The 16,645-nt window shown below is 41.5% G+C and overlaps 1 protein-coding gene across 5 annotated transcripts in view; it reads left to right on the top strand.

Moving 5' to 3' along the window:
- Positions 1-16,645, top strand: part of LOC124065358 (vacuolar protein sorting-associated protein 13B-like) — a 308,396-nt gene that overhangs the window by 81,771 nt on the left and 209,980 nt on the right. For all 5 annotated transcript variants that reach the window (XR_006844394.1, XM_046400672.1, XM_046400674.1 and 2 more), the window contains 2 exons: positions 3,830-3,964; positions 5,059-5,238. Coding sequence is in view for 4 of the 5 variants with exons in the window: in XM_046400672.1 (XP_046256628.1) it covers positions 3,830-3,964; positions 5,059-5,238 (315 nt within the window). In the remaining variant the exon portion in view is untranslated. The remainder of the gene's footprint in view (positions 1-3,829; positions 3,965-5,058; positions 5,239-16,645) is intronic.

Below are 16,645 nucleotides of genomic sequence, written 5' to 3'. Positions count from 1 at the left end.
TCGCCTGTCCTAGTGTTATAGGCATACAACTTTCCCATACCATTCGTCAAAGCAGTTACAGCAGGACATGTTGGAATGTGTAAAACATGGCTTTCAAGTCTGCAGATGTCCTGCACACACATGTACACCCACGGACATACTGAGCCATGTGCGCGCCAACTATTGAGGTATGCAGAAAGCAAAAAAGTAGTGTCCACAAAACACACTACCCCCCTTAGTGTGCGCACTCTCTTTTTGAAATCTTTTCTTTCTTACATTGGTATTTCTTTATTCACTATCAATCTCTCCTTCCCTTTTTGACACTCTCCTCAAGATGGCAAATCCAGCTGCCCAGGGTTGCCCTCACAGTGTTTGATGGAGTGCCGTAGCCTCTGGCCCCTAGCTGTGTGTTTATGTACTTCTTGCACCTGCCCATGCTCAGAGAGTAATAGCACCACACACGTTCAGTTGCTCGGTCACACACAGAAACATGGAAACACACACATGTCTGGCTGTAATACACACTAATGCATCTTACATACATAAACCAAACTGAATGCCACTGTTAAGTCGACAAACTACCAACCACTGTGCTTTTCCTCTTCCTGTGTACCCTGTGTTTTATAGTCTAACAGCTGGACAAAACATTGTCCAGAGCCCCCCCACGCAACAACCAGCAACCCAGCAGGTGCACCGTGCCCTTTTGGACATCTACGTGGGCAAAGGGGGTTATGTTATAGTGATACCCTAGTGCCATTTTTCAAAGAGGGAAGTAGAGGGAATGGCCCCTGTCATGTTCTCTCTGTCTGCTTGCCCTTTTAACATCTCCATCTTTTCCTGTAAGAATGAAGCACTCAAGGGAACAGTCTGTGTGGAGGCCTACTCATCACTGTTGCAGTCATTTTACCTTCAGTACTGAAAAAGGCCAAATAGTCACTGGATCTGGATATCCATTCTCTGCGATGGTCTGTTCTTTTGGGATTGATGGGTCAAATGCTTTTAGGTTCACTGAAACGTGCTCAATAATATGGCCAAATGTCTGGTGCAATCCTTTGATGGCAAATGTATATAATGTATATTGTTTCCAGGAAGGGGAGCCTAGCTTTATATAGTGCCTGTGTCATTCTCTATCTTTCCCTCTGGTACTGGATCTCATCAAATAACTCACATCTCTTGTGTGTGCATGTGTACATATACTGTATGTGTATCTGTGTGTGTGCTTACATGTTTCTATAAAAATAGTTAATATGTCAACTGCTCTGGTGTCTTCAAAAGAATTGGTAAAGGCTCAATAACATGATGAATAAATTCCTCTAAAACATTTAGAAAATTTGATTAGAAAAAAAATTCAAAACCAGTTTTCTGAAAGTGCTTTTTTTCAGTTGATTAAGTACATGGAAATTATCTTCCTTCTCTTCTCATATGATCTCAAAAACAGCACACTTTTAGAAATGCAAGAAAGGGAAGTAGAAGCAAAAAACTAAAATATCCTTGTGGACTTACAAACATCACTAGCTTGCGACAGAACCCGCTGATCATTCTGAGTAATTATACATACAACATACTGCATATATCTCTGTTATTCGAATCTGGCCTCAGGGGTAACATATTGATTGTTTGCTTGGGTTTTTGGATGAAGTAATTCCCTTCAGCCAGTTCCATGCTTCATGTAGAACATCTGTCCCATAGACGGAGGAAGCTGATGATGAAACAGGTAAGCAAAGGCACAGAGAGACATGCAGCATTGCTGTGTTTGACCTGCAGATATATTAAGTAGCAGGAAGGGAGACAGAGGGAGGGTTATTAATGCTCCCATCTTCCATCTGCACTGATAGAGGGCCTCTCAGACAGCAGGTGAAAAGGTTGCTGGGTAATTTGTCTGAGAGAGGGAGAGGAGGGAAGTCAGTGGTTAGGGAATTTAGCAATTGCCAGTAATTCCCTTGGTTAAATGTTCTGTGTGTGTATGAATGTACTTAAATCCAGCCTGTGTTCACACTGCCTTCTGTTTTACATTAGAACTACCTTTTAAATATTAATTGATTGCGATAAACCACTGCAAACAAAAAACATGCTAATTATGGTTTAAAACAGTCTACCTACATCTTTGTTTATGCAGTGTCCAGATTTTTACCTGAACAAGTAAACATGTGACAGACAGACAGAGATGGGGAGGAAAAGGGGGGAGTAAAAAAAGAGTTTGGGGCAGTATAGTTATATAATGAGAAATGTAAGAAGAAAAGTCAGGGAGGATGCAGATGTTGATGAAAGAAAACCTTTAGATGTCCAGAACAGCTTTTTCCTTGTAGCATCAGGAGCTCCCTGGTAGCACCACTCATTTGTGCTTTATTAATACAAAATTTCCCAGGCAATACATTCATGGTATCTAATCAGTCTGTGTCATTTGTCCTTCATCAATTTTTATGTGTTTTTGTTGATTTTGTTTCTTTTGCGTGTCTCTTTGCTCTTTGTTCTGCCTTTCTGACTTGTTGTTGTGGAGTTCTTGAGTCAGTGGACCAGCATTTGAGAGAGATGTAAACCCAGTGTAAAAGTGCTCTGGACACTTGTAGGAAATGAAGTGCTATCACTGTAAGAGCGGATTATTCTGAGAAGTAAAGCCTTATTGGAACAGGTGATGTAAGAATATAATATGATTCCCTCGGACAGTTCCAGCTCACTGGAAGAATGCAGCATGTGATGGATGGATCCTCCTCTCCTCTCTCAACAGGCGGTTTGGCACAGAACTCCCTAAACTGTACAGTATCTTTTAGCTGTCCAGCCATTTCTCCCTCCTCCTCCTCCTCCTGTTTTGTGTTTGAAATAGCCTCTCATCATAGAAATAACATTGACATATCATAATGGCGAGTATGCGAGTATGTAATCCCCCCTCCACACACACACACACACACACACACACACACTCTCCTCACCGCAGTGCAAACTGTTTCATTTTGGAAAGATGGCAGATGGAAGGTTCTTCCACACTAGGCTGCCATTAAGAGAAATAATCATAGAGTGAAGAGCACATGAGGCTCCTGTGATGTAATGCTGGTGTTAGGTGAGTTGTAGCTGACACTAAGCTGGATACTGCTGTGACTGAATTGGATATTGATTTGGAAAGATATATCCTTTATATTGGCCTCATATTCCTAATAGTCCTTGTTATTTAACTTAAAATGTTCAAGTCATTCAGCTTAGTAGATTTACTGGGACTTGTAAAACAGTCAGAACAAACACTTGATTATTTAAAGGTTTTCATCTGTTTTAATATCCTTCTTGTGCATCTTTTTAAAACAAAATTGGCTCCCAACAGTGTACACTGCATATTTTCGCAGAAAGCTTTCTAAGTCCTCAGTGGTAATACAAATAAAAAGTACTTGAAAGTTTTCAGAGCTTGTCAGCAACCAGTTCACTGGGAACTGAGGTAATTTGCTAATGAAGGTGTATTATACATTACAGTAAAATGTGTTATTTAGATTGTAACTTGAATTTGAAGGGCTGTTCAATTGTTTTACCCAATCAAACAGCTTAGTACCATATGAAAATGTATTTCTATTTGACATATTTATTTATCATGGTGTAGAGACACAACAACAGTTTGACCTTGGAAACAGAAGGTATCACTTGTACTCCTGCCAGGGCTTAGACAAAGCAGCACACTGCTGCTGTTGGTGATATCTGTGTTTAAGAGCACCTGGTTTCTCAGGACTTTGGGAGTGACAGAGAAGGAAAGAAAGGGGTCAAGAACAATTAAAGGCCAATCAAGTGTTTAACGAAGCCACGGCAGCCGTGTTTAAACCTGCCGGACTGCACTTCATTTTCACTTGTTTTTTTTATTTTTATTTTTTATTAGGTGTGAAGTCTCCAGGCCCGTCACCGACTCTCGAGGGTTCAGTCCAAAACCTGGAGCTGAAGTTCTGCAGCCGTGCGACGGTGAAATGTGCCTCGGGAACCGTGGGAGCTGTAAAAGTGTGCGCCAGGACCCCAGGTGTGTGCAGCTGTGCCCTGTTAAAACTTTACTGCCTGTGTAGGAGGGAGAGAGTGAGAGCGACTAGACTCTTCTTTTACTTTCTTTAACTTATACGTTTACACACTCCACTCTGTCTCTCTCCCTCTCTTTCACCCGCTCAGTCTTTATCTTGATTTCTTTCCAGCTGTGTGATTCAGTTGCTGTGTTCTCCTGGGGCGCTGTCATTGGGCTCTGGCCATGTCTTTGATGGCAAGGATGTTATTGGAGCTAGTGTCAAAGCACAGAGTTCATAAGGTCAAACTGCACACATGATGTCAGGCAGATTATAAGATCTATTGCAGCTGTCAATATAGAAATACAAAGAAAGAAAGGATGAGCAGTAAATAATTACTCATAGATAGTTAATCTATAGGGGATGTATAAAATGTTGTACACATTCACCTCTGACGTAAATAAGTCACTGCAAACACAACTATAAACTTGATTATTACTGTTTTTACCAACACCCAGTTTACTGTACATGTCCATCATGTGCCTGTTTGCCAGTTTGACCTTGTGATGGCTGGTCTTCTTGTCAAAGCGTTTTGTCTTTTTGACATACAGTCATAGTTATGATTTTCAGAAGTGTTTCTGCAACCCTTTATCAGTACACCATTTTTATCCCCACATATTTGCTTTGACTTAAACTGCTGATTGATAGACTACTTGAATTGTTCCTTGAAATGCTGGAAGTTTTTAACACAGTTACATTATTATTAAAAGACTTTATGTGGGAGGTACCTTGATTTTTTTTTGTGTGGCCCTTTGATTATTTATTTAAGACACTAAAACATATATGGCATCTCTTACACTTATGCTGTTGCAGCATGGATAAATCAGTAACTCTTACTCAATCTAACCACTTCATTTTCTTCATTTCAACTTCACAGAATCACAGAGTGATGTAAATTAAAGAGATATTTTTTGTAATCCAGGAGTCATTCAAAACCTCCCAAAGCCCTTACTTCTACGTTATCCGTATCCTCTTGTCCACGTTATTAAAGAAGATGTTCTAATTTGTGAATGTGAATCTTTATAATATACTAATTCAGCTTTCACCTTTGGTCTCGTAGGTTCCGGAGAGGGGGTCAAGGAGAAGCTGGTTCCTCTGATTCAGGGTCCGTCTGACACCAAAGAACTCCATATGAGCCGCTGGCTTAATGAGATTCGCAAGCCTGAATCTTTGCTGGCCCCTGACCTGCTGGCGTTTTCTGTTCAGATCCCTCAGCAAGGAGAAGATTGCAGGAACTCAGGTAGAAGCTGATGAAATGTGTTCACTCTCCTCTTCTCTCCTCTCAAATCACAAATCATCATCCTGTGTCAAGATATCATTTTCTGGTTGTGGTTGTAGTGTTTGGGTGTGTTACAGGCACAAGTACTCCATCTCAGTTATCGGTGATCTAATGCAAGAGTCTTGGTTTGTTTAGATCGTCATATTTTCCTTCCTCCCATAGTGTCACGCAATGCCCCCTTTCAGTTATTTGTTTAGCAAAGCCGATAAGTGTTTTCCACTCGAGTATCCTTGAGACAGGGTTGGCAGCTCTTCGTCTCTGTACAGGCAGCATGAGTTCTCTAAACAGCAGTTAGTCTCTGTCAGTGCAGGGCTGAGCTGGCTAACAACAGCTAACCACTTGAGGATTGCTGTTGAAGGCTGTACTGATGTTAGGTTGCAGTTTTTGATTGCATCCTTAGACCACAGATTATATTTCTGGTGTGAGCGTGAGAGTGTGTGGGTGTATGCGTGTGTGTTTAGAGGGAGGATGTGGGATTATTCAGTAGCCCTTCCAAAAGACCAAAAATGCTAATCAGATTCCAAAGTTCAAAGTGGTGCTGTGTGCTCAGTTTTATTAAGTTGTATGTTTAATGAAGCTTTGTTCATCTCGTGCATCTACAACAGCAGTTATGCATGTCCTCATCCATGCAACGTGGTCTTTCACCTTCTTTCAAGCAGAAATTGCTTCTCTGCCAATAGGGGCTTGAATATCAGTATGTCATCACTTACCTTTCTGCCCCAACTGCAACTAGTTTTGCTATCAAGTATCTCTACTGGGCTCCCAGGGAGGACTGAAACCTTTTGAGGTATATGTACTCATAATCTCTCTTATGTCACGGATTTCAATTGCTCCCAAGTCTCTAAAAGCTCACAAAAGGTGAGTCTCTCATAGTGTACTGTGGGCTGTTATCCTGCAACCCCCTCCCGCCCATCAGCAGACAGAAGAGAAGCCTGGTGTGACAGTGTAAAATAATACACCTCCAGTATTTGTTTTCAGAGTTATCTACAGAGTCTCAGCTGTACATCACTTTTAATACAGGACTGCAGAGATTCATCGTGTGGCCTTGACTTACGCAAACCCCCAAACCCAGGCCCTGAATCATATCAGGCCCCTGGGCCCTAAACATGTCAGTGCAGAGATGGCGATAGAGCTGGCTTCAGATGGTTTCAGACTGTGAGGAGAAGATACAGCTGTAGCTGAGGGTGTAGTGGTGTAAGTAGATAAGTATGGTTTAGAGACACTGGATTTGGGAGGTCATCCCGAACTAGGAATTCCATTGCTGTTTGAATGTCACCCAGTCAATCACTGTCCCATTGCTAGTGAAAGAGCACCACGACAATGCTATAAATTGAAAATGTAAGGCAGGGAAAAGCTTACATTTCAGAGGCAACTCAAGATTTGATGAATGTGTGGACTGCCGTTGAATGAATTTTCTGAAAGTCGCAATGATATAAGAGTAGATTTTAAAAGCAACGTATTTCTGACAAAAACACTGTTCTGTCCTTTACAGCCTCACAGACATAGATAGATATTTTTAGGAACTAAAAAAATAAATTCTGGTAAATTCTATTTAGTGCACAGCTTCAGACTATTACTTTGATTTAGAGAGCATATTATTTCAGCAAAGCAATGGCTCATAAAGACGGTACATATTTTTATATATTAAAACCTGATCCGAACACAAACCAGAGGACCAAAAGGAAGCGAAACAAGGGGGAGTGGGAAAGAAGATGAAGGTGAAAGGGTGGTGGGGGGGCTGACTCCCAGAAGCACTGGATATATCTTCAGCAGATGTGGAGCAGTGGAGGCCTGCACTCCTTCCCATCACTGCCTCACTTTCCTCTTTTTTCCCTCCTTCTTCTGTGTGTAATTTTCTTTGTTTCTAGCTTGCTTTCATTCTCACTCTGTCTGCATCTCTTGTCTCTTAATCCTTTTGTTTTCTTTTAATCTGACATATAGAATACACATGCATACATCTCTGTTATTTTGTTTCATAGAAGTCTAACAAGAGATTCATTTCTCACTGACTGTTTGTAGGTAGGAACAAACCTGAATGAATGCACCAAAGAGCAGCTCTCTCTCTCTCTCTCTCTCTGTCTCTGTCTCTCTCCCTCTCTCTGTTTTTCTTTCTCTCTCTCTCTCTCTCTCTCTCTCTCTCTCTCTCTCTCTCTCTCTGTCTCTGTCTCTCTCCCTCTCTCTGTTTTTCTTTCTCTCTCTCTCTCTCTCTCTCTCTCTCTCTCTCTCTCTCTCTCTCACACACACACACACACACACACACAGTATTCTGCCAGAAATGTTGCTTTTATCTGCAATATACCTGTCAGTACAGTCAAAGCCTAGAGACAGCAGCATGGCTTGACAGTAACAATTTCACCAGATCCCCAGACTGGAACATTTGTGTGTTTGTGTGTGTATGTATGTATGTATGTATGTGTGTGTGTGTGCGTGCGCGTGCGTGCATGTGCAGGCATTTTCTATTGTCTACTTATAGGTCTGTGTTTTGTATGTCAGGCTTACATCAAAGCTTTTGGTCAGTCCACATGTCCCATGTCCCCCTGTCATCCAGAGGGTGACTGGGAGCCTGTGAGAGCAGTGTTAATGGAATGATGGATGCAACGCCTCATTCAGCCAGAGATGAAAGGTGGAGTACACCACTCTAAATGGGCTGCACCCTTTGCTCCCATAGGACAGACTTAGAGGCTCAACATTTTGTGATCATGACATTTCTGAATTGTTGGAGCACTTGGCCTTGGCATCAAACACATTTTATTCATCCCATGTGGCTCTGTTGGTTCCATATAGCAAATTCTTATAGCGTGATTGTTATACATCCAGCATTGGACTTGGATAGGGTCTTAAGAGAAATGCAAATGCCTTACACCATAAACATGCTGAAAGCATTAAGATGAAATGAGTGGAAATCAAATTTTCTATTCTATTTTACATTTGATTAGTTGCTTCTGGTTTTTGTAGGGATGCAATGCAAAACACAACAGTCCTGTGGGATCTGTCCACCCGATTCTCAAAAAATAATTATTTAATGAAAAGAGGGAACTTACTGGTTATTGACATCAAGCTACCAGCATGTAGTTACTGGAGTGTTTGACTATATATGCATGCTATATAATATAATATAATATATATTACATGGTATGGTTCTTTCACATACATGTGCCTTATTTTCATGATTTGGTGTAAGTGATTGACTGCAGTTGATTATTAGTTTAGAGAAGCCTTGCTTTCAGTGTTTCCCCACTTGCCATGTATGTGTGATCTCTGTGTTGTCTCATTTCTTAGAGGATGTGACAGGATCTGGAAATTGCCAGCACTTTCCCTATGGATCCCTTAATTCAACCCAGAAGCATTTCCTCCATGTCTTACATTTTCCTTCTTTAGAGTTCAGAAAGACCCATATCTCTGAGGTCACTTCAGATATGATACTTTTGGTCTAATCGACAGCTAAATTTTAGCTTGACATCACCAGACAATTCAGAAATGTGAATATGTCTTGTTCAGCTCAGTTCTCAATTGATTTCCAAAGGGTGTTATGAACAGGCGCAGACCAGAATTCCTCTGATGCAACTGAGTAGACCTACAACTGGTAAGAAAAACGAAACGTGTGATGTAGTGCTGAGCTAGTTGACATGACAGCAGAACGTGCACAGCTTAAAGTGCAAATGTCATGTAAACTTGATAGTTCTGGGTTTTTAATGAATCTACAAAGCTACTGCTAATGGCAGTCTTGGTATTGTTATAATCTCCTGAATGCTACAACTCAGAGCAAGCTGGCTTCTATTCGTGGTAAGTATGAATGCATAGTCTAAAGTTACCACTTCTTAAACTGAAAACCGGCAGTCTTGCAAAAGTCAGAGTAAGCTGTTAAATTAGGTGGTATGGTAACATGAAATAAGTGAGGGTTTACTCACTGCTAGATTACATCGTACAACAGAACCCTTCTACTCACACTCACAAAAAGTTGTATCAAATCATAAACCGTATATAACGTCAGTTCATCAAGTGGTTGTGATTGGCTCATCACGGACCAGGTCAGCCGGAAATCTGTTTAAACGGAAGGGGGGCCAGACACGTCTGCCAGAGCAAAGGAAATATGAGCCTGCAAATTCATCTAGTGCTCAGGTTAGCCAGAAGCTGCACTAATGGCCAATCACAGAAATCTGCACAAAAGTCTAGAGCATTTCTGTCTTGGCCCTTTTTGGGGACACAGTTGTCCTCCTGAAATATTTTTTCAACAAACCTTGATGTTCCTTGGGGAATGTTAGTTTTCACTGTTTCTGAAGAAATTCTATTTTGAATTATTGAATGAATAGCCCAACATTTTAATGGTGACTTTGGCATGTTTTAATTTTCTACCCATTTCTCTTTCTCTTTCATGCAAAGTTAATTTACCAAGGAGATAAGCCCCTTGAAATATTGCCAGTGACATCTGTTTTCTGTCTAATTGTTTATTGCTGAATTAAAATGAAATTCCAGTCAGAAAATGAAGAGATTGGGTTGGGTGGCTAAGGGCGGCTTTTGGAGGGAGTCCCTATACACTTGTAGAACTCCTGCTGATCCAGACTAATGTGTTTTCATTTAACAGAGTTGAGGTTGGAACATTCTAATAAATTAAACACAATTAAAGGCGTGGGTTTGAACGCAGAAGTTCTAAGCTCTGCTTTGAAATAGCCTCTTTCAAAAATCCAAAGGCGTATGGTAATTTCATATCTTGCCATTAACCCTTTGCATTACAATATGACGGTCCCAGATGATTACTCCTAATTGAGCAGTCCTTCCAGATGGACCCAACAATGATATGAGTTTTTTGGCAATGGCAGAATACTACGAGAGCCAAGTATTCTCTCCTTTTTCTTTTTCATTTTCTCCCCTTCTACAAGCATGATTCATGCGTATGATCTTTATGACACAATGAATATTGAGAAATCAATGCCATTATTAAAGAAAACACAGTGAAGGATGTGGTGAATATAAATAAAGCGAGGCAGCTGTAGGAGGCATCACACTTGTGGAGCTCAGGGGGTCAGGTAGTTGCCTTTAAGTTAAAACAGGCAGCAACCCATGTTGGCAGGCTGGATCACAAGGCCACAGGTTAGGCTCCACATGGTTCCAGCTGAAAGTCAAGGATGTCTTTTTTCACTAGCACACACTGGGAATGATGCCTGTATTCCCTGAATGGTATTAGACCTATAAATTATTTGTGAATTTAATCAGAGTAGATCAGCGCTGTAAGGATCACTAGGACCTGAAATTCTTGGCCATGTCATTTAGCATGACCTTCAGTGCTACGCTGAGTGTAAATTATCAGTGCTACTCAAGAGACAGCTTGATCATTTTGATCCCTGGACAGTGGCTGGCTGGCTGACGATCCTCCTTGGCTTGGTCTTAGGCCTGTCATTGCTGATGGATGGGAAAGACTAAGGGGCCCTTGGATGGGGCCAGTGTGAAGGAGTATAGGGCTAGAGGGCGTGCGAGGAGCTGGGGTTTAGGCTGAACCTCATGGCGAGCTGCAGCTTGCAGGTGTCCCCGCACTCCTCCACCCCCCATCCCACCCCACCACCCCACCCTGACTTGCACCAGAGGAGGAGGGACCAGCGAGTCGGGTGGGCTTTATGATCATAGAAAAGACAAAAAAAGGGAGAGTGAGGGATAGCATGTGTTTTCCCCAGGCACGCCAGCAGCTGTGAGACAATGATTTATGCTTTTCTCAGAACTCTGGGATCTCAAAATGTTACATTTAATCAAGCACACTGAGAGGAGAGCAAATGTTAAAGATGTTCCCTATAAAGCCCTCTAGTTTTGATCTCTTTACCATACCATGGGAGCTGTGGGAATAGGGGAACAAAGTGATCTTTAATCTTAATTTAAACATATTGGAGGGAATTATGAAAGCTACATGGAATTAATCCTTGGAGAATTCCCTGCGTGCGGTAATACTTAACATATTTAGTTCTCTAATAGCTATTAAAGCTGTTTTCTCCTCAATTACTGTTTTATGTTAGACAGATGGAAGGAAAACAGCGTTTCAGAGTTTGAGTGTTAATACAGAATAAGGTCTACTCTTCAATGCTATTTAAAGTAACATATTCGATATGCAGTTATATGTGCATGCGCGTGCTTGTGTTGTGTGAGTGTATATGTGTGTGTGTGTGTGTGTTTCCTAAGAGACCTGTCTGCTGCACTCAGAAACAGGTGGGATCTTACAGACTAATGAGAGCAGGTGGGAATGAAGCGCCACCTGACTTTGATCTGACCATTTCACACCAACACACACACATACACAGATGCACCACACTCACCGAGTAGTGCATGCACATACGCAAGCATGCATACACATTAAAACACTTGCCACACATGCCCTCTTTGCCTCCTCTCTGAAACCGTAGCCTTTGAATGGGTTGCACTGACACCGTAGATGGGGTGTGAATTTTGGGATCTCCCCTGGTAGCCTCCTCTGTTACAATCTTTCAAAGGCTTGCCGTACTTTCATATGTCCATCTATCATGCTCTTTTTCCCTCCTTTGCATGTGTTCACTCACTTCATTGAGTGTTAAATCAACAGTCTGGCTTTGTCTCAGGCAGCAGCTTGATGGCTTTAAGCTGCTGGCCTGAACTTTCTCTGGCTGATAAACCTACAGTAGACAAAATGGTACTAAAAATACATTTATTGTACATCCTTGTGAGAAAGCACAAGAGGCAGTTTCTTAAACTAAACTGTGATGTGAACAGTTTTGTAGCTGTTGGGTCCTGACCAAAACTTCTTTTGAATCGATTTTGAACACCTGGGAGATATACATATGTTCAAAGTACACCCACTCCAGGTTTTATAGCATACAGATTAAAGTGCTTTTACACTTAATTTTCAATTTAATCCAGGTACATGAAACTAGACTAGAAGATTATGTTCCATTTGTTTATTTGTTTAAGCACCCCTTAACATCCTCAACAATCTGTTTAATCTTCAAGGCAGCCGCTCTCATCATGTCTCGTCAGTCAGCGTGTGTGAAGCCGTGCAGGTAATGTGGAGATTAGACCCGAGGGGACCCACTCAGAACTGGCTATTGAGGTCAATCATGGCCCATTACTGGATCTGTTCATCTGTGAAGTGTTGGGCTACTTAGGCCACTCTCACAGTGCTTAAAGCATGGCTGGAGTGTGAGGCTGTGGCCCAGGGGGCAGAGATTTGGGTACAAGGGGATAAGGGCCGGGGCTAGAGCTATGGTTGGGTCGGAGTGTGACTGGAGCTAAAGCTGCTATTCAGGCTAGCCTCCACTCTTACATGATATCACAGCTCTCATGCGACCATTTGGCATTGGCCGTTTTACATCCTTCCTGAAAATTATTCAGTTTATATCAGTTTCAAATTCAAAATGTTTTCGTGCTTAGACCGGAGAATAGATGAGATTAAATGACACTTTAATGATCCCTGTGGGGAAGTTGGTCATAGCAACAGTAAAGTAACAGAATACAGCCAACAGAAAATGGAATATAAATAGCAAATTGGGAAGTCAGGGAGTGTCAAACATTATACAGCCAACATTACATAAGCAACACTAGAACAAGTAATGTAAACGTTAATCAATGAAAAAAATGATCATTTGTAGCACATTAACAGGGGGTGGTAAAAAAGCCGGGATTTTTAGAAGTGCTGTCTAGGACAGGGCTGCAACTGCAGAAACACAGGACTAACTGTAGCTTAGGGGAACACAGTGATCAACATGTCCATGTAGATGAACATGTGAAGTGTGTGAAGAGAGGTTCGCTTTACATTCTGGTTCACTTCTAAAAGTTGTCATAAAGATAGGGAAGGGCCAGAGGGGAAAAAGGGAAATAATTATCCTTTTCCACTGTGTGAAAGACCATATTAGCTCATCAGTTTAATTAAGATGATCTCTGTAAAGACTTAACGACTGCCTTTAATGGCTCTATGAGGACCTGTTTTATCACATGTGGTGTGAAGTTCATTGCTAGCCCTAAAACAACATGCTTTTAAAATGCTGTGTACCATTTTCCAACCAGTTTAACATTTTCAAGCAGTTTGTTAACAAAAAGTTTGCTATCCATACTGAAATGAAACCTAAATCTCTAAGAAAAGGCAAGTGAGCAGGAATGAATGCAGCTTGCCAGTTTACATGACTTTGAAAGGCTCAGCTTTCCGTGTATCCAATTATGAAAACATTCAGAAGGTCCGCTTAGCGCAGCTGGATCACCTTTTATGTCTTTTTCAACGGAATAGGTGCACTTTGATGTTTGGCAACAGATGAGCTGCTTCTCGTTGATGAGAATCACTAAGATTGTGTTTTAAACAAACTGAGGAAACACCTGAAGTAGTTTTATTTCAACCTTTCCCTGTGTTTCTTGTTTTCTTCTTTCAGTGGGTGGGTGGGGGTGCTTGCCCTTTGTTACTCAGCAGCTGGAAAGTAGTGATGTAGCTTGTCAGCTACTGGGTGTAATGTAATTCCCAGGGCACCCTGATTCATTTCCCACTGAGGTGCAATTAATTTTTAATGTTTGTCAGTGATACATTCAGTGAAGAGCCTAATACAAGTCGACTAAAAAGCCCCCTCCCCTCCAGTTATATACACTCCCATCATTTCAAATTCCCATGTGACTGTAGAGTTATTACAATGAGTAACTACAAGTTAAGCTCTTTAGAGAGACAGACAGAGAGAGAGTAAGAGCACCCAGACTCAAAGTACTCTACCATCTGTGTCTGTAAGATTCTTCATTCATCATAAGTAAGTAAAGAAGAAGAGAAGGAAAGGTAATTAGTGTAGGTTTCAAGAGTGTTAAAGCAGAAACACGGTGCACATTGCGTATGTACTCTGAATGGGTAGAGGGCATGCTGAGTCTTTACTGAAGTGGACATCAGTAATCCTTCGTTCACCGTGTTGCATACAGGCTGTTTACACTTTATTCAGTTCTGAGTAGCAGGGGTGGATGAGGTCAATTTAGTTAACCTTATCTAATTGAATGTTGTCACTGGATCAAAGGTCGCCACATTCCACACAGGCGGATCAAACATCACACAGCTCAATCAAAACAATTGGCTTCCCTGGCTCACCTAATCAGGGGCTTGGGGGTTTTATTCTCACAAATTAGAGGGGATAATGTCCAGGCCGACTGCAGAGGGCCAGAACACTGTCTTAAATAATGCGTATTTGAATTACTTTAGTTAGATTTACTGGTACATACTGTGTTTTGTTCCGTGCTGACAAGTTTAACACTATCAGATAAACTTTATTCACTTTAATGAATTCAGTCTTGTATGTATTCTCACAATTATGAATATGTTTTTTTCTAAAGATATTTGCTTGAGCTAACACTATTCTGTGCAAGAATAATTAGAAACCTTATTTACCTTCTGTCTTTCATCTCTCATTATTGCTGTTCCATCTATGAGTCAGATCAACCGCCACCTCCTCACGTTATTAGAGGCTGGTTACTGATTCATACACTGCCAGTTCTAAAGTCACATACAGGCTAACCAGAGTTCAGACAGACGTCGAATCGACCTAGCAAAGCAGTATTGAGGCAAGTTGGCTGGAGTTCTGTGCCGGTAGCCAAACCAATATGTGTCTCGCCGCTTGAGTGCCCGTCAGAAAACACGCGGTGGGCGTGGGAAGGGGATGAGAGCCCATTAGCTTCTTCACAGCTCAGCTGCCGTGGCGCACCACCTCCCTCGTACCATGCCCTTCCCTCATCTCTTCTCCCATTCCCCCTACACTCCTCCACCTCCACACCCCACTGTTCTGTACTCCACACACATTTTCCCAGGCTACACTGTTGTCCAAATGAGTCTGTGTGCATACAGTGGGCAAAGCCTTACCACAAAAAACTGCAGCAGCACTAGCTCTTCAAAAGAGAAAAGGGGAAATATTAAAAGTTAGTGGGCTAAATACAGTCGCACATAAAGCAGCAGTGGTTAGTATGAAGGGATGAAAGGGGGTTGAGGGGAAAGAGGAGTTGAAATGCGATGTAGGGGTGAGATGGGGTACAAACTCATTCTTGGAAATTTCTTTTGATGCTAATGTGGAGATGACTACTGGAGCACTGTGTTAAGATGTAATTAATTAAGCTAATGATGGCTATGAGGTTGTGGTGGAGGTTTGGGCGGGACGGTGGCGGCATTGGGAGAGATTTCTCACAATTCTCACAGAATAATAAAGGCAAAGTAATTAACAGAATCAGCCGGTAGGAACCAGACCCAAGGGGAGGAGGGGGTTCAGTGAGGCTCAGTCAAGAATGGAATGTGACACAACCCACACTAATGTTGAATTCTCCCATATAACTGGCTTATTCTTACACACTCTCATTCACACACACACAAGACTCAATAGTACCAATTACAAGGTCTTTGGCTCTTTTTCAAGGTTGGCTCATGTTCAAAAACACTGTTGGAGCCAGTAAAGAGCACAGTTTAGCATCATCTGTTTTGTTGAGGAAAATCTAAAGAAATGTATGGTTTTGTTTGCCACATACTCTAGCCTTCTGTTGTTCGAATTGTATTCCTTTCTGTCGTCCAAAACCACTGCGATTTGTTCCAGTGACAGACAGACTGAAGAATGGTTTCTCAGAGTCTTCACTCTATCGTCACATATTTATCCCCTAAATGTGGAGGCAGTTCCCCCTCTTGGAGTTCTGTAATTTTTCCCGTTTTATATGCACTGCTCTCATTTGTCTTGAGAGGACCCCCCCTCCCCAGACCACACAGGAACATCTTTGGCGTCATTTCCCACCAAACGAACCAAGAGTCAGGCTGAGATTACTAAGTATATGCAGGTTTCACCATCTCACTACAGCAGAATGATTGGCAGCAGAAATGAAACAGATTTAAAGCTACAATTTATAACTTTCTGCATGTTAAAACTACAGCCGAGATGACAAGAGCATGTGTTGGTGCTCGTGTTTCAACTTGTGGTTGTTGGAAATATCATCGACTGACCAGTTAACATTTAAATAACATATTTGTCCAGTGATGATGTTACACGTCACAATGTGACGATCATTTTCAGCCTCTTTATCTTAATGCACACGTAAATAAAATGATAATTTAAAAATCACATGGTAGAATCACTTGAGGGCTTTTTAGCTACGCTTCTCTTTTAAAATATTAAACTCATGCTCATGTCACTTTTCATACCATCTCACCATCCGCAGTTCAGGAATTATGACCTGGACTGTGTGATTCATGTTAACTGAGCAGTGTCAGTGACGGGAGACTTTTATAAAATGCCTCTTAGTGCTTTATTTTTGTCTGCCAAGGACAGGCTCATATGCTTCCAGAATTCAAATGAAACGTGGAAACATTTCATTTTAATTCATTATGCACATGCACACATGTTCCAAAAACCTTAGGCAAAATGTATAT

Source organism: Scatophagus argus, chromosome 9 (assembly GCF_020382885.2).
Source record: "Scatophagus argus isolate fScaArg1 chromosome 9, fScaArg1.pri, whole genome shotgun sequence".
Taxonomy (NCBI): Eukaryota; Metazoa; Chordata; class Actinopteri; family Scatophagidae; genus Scatophagus; species Scatophagus argus.
This window is presented reverse-complemented; position numbering and strand designations above follow the sequence as displayed.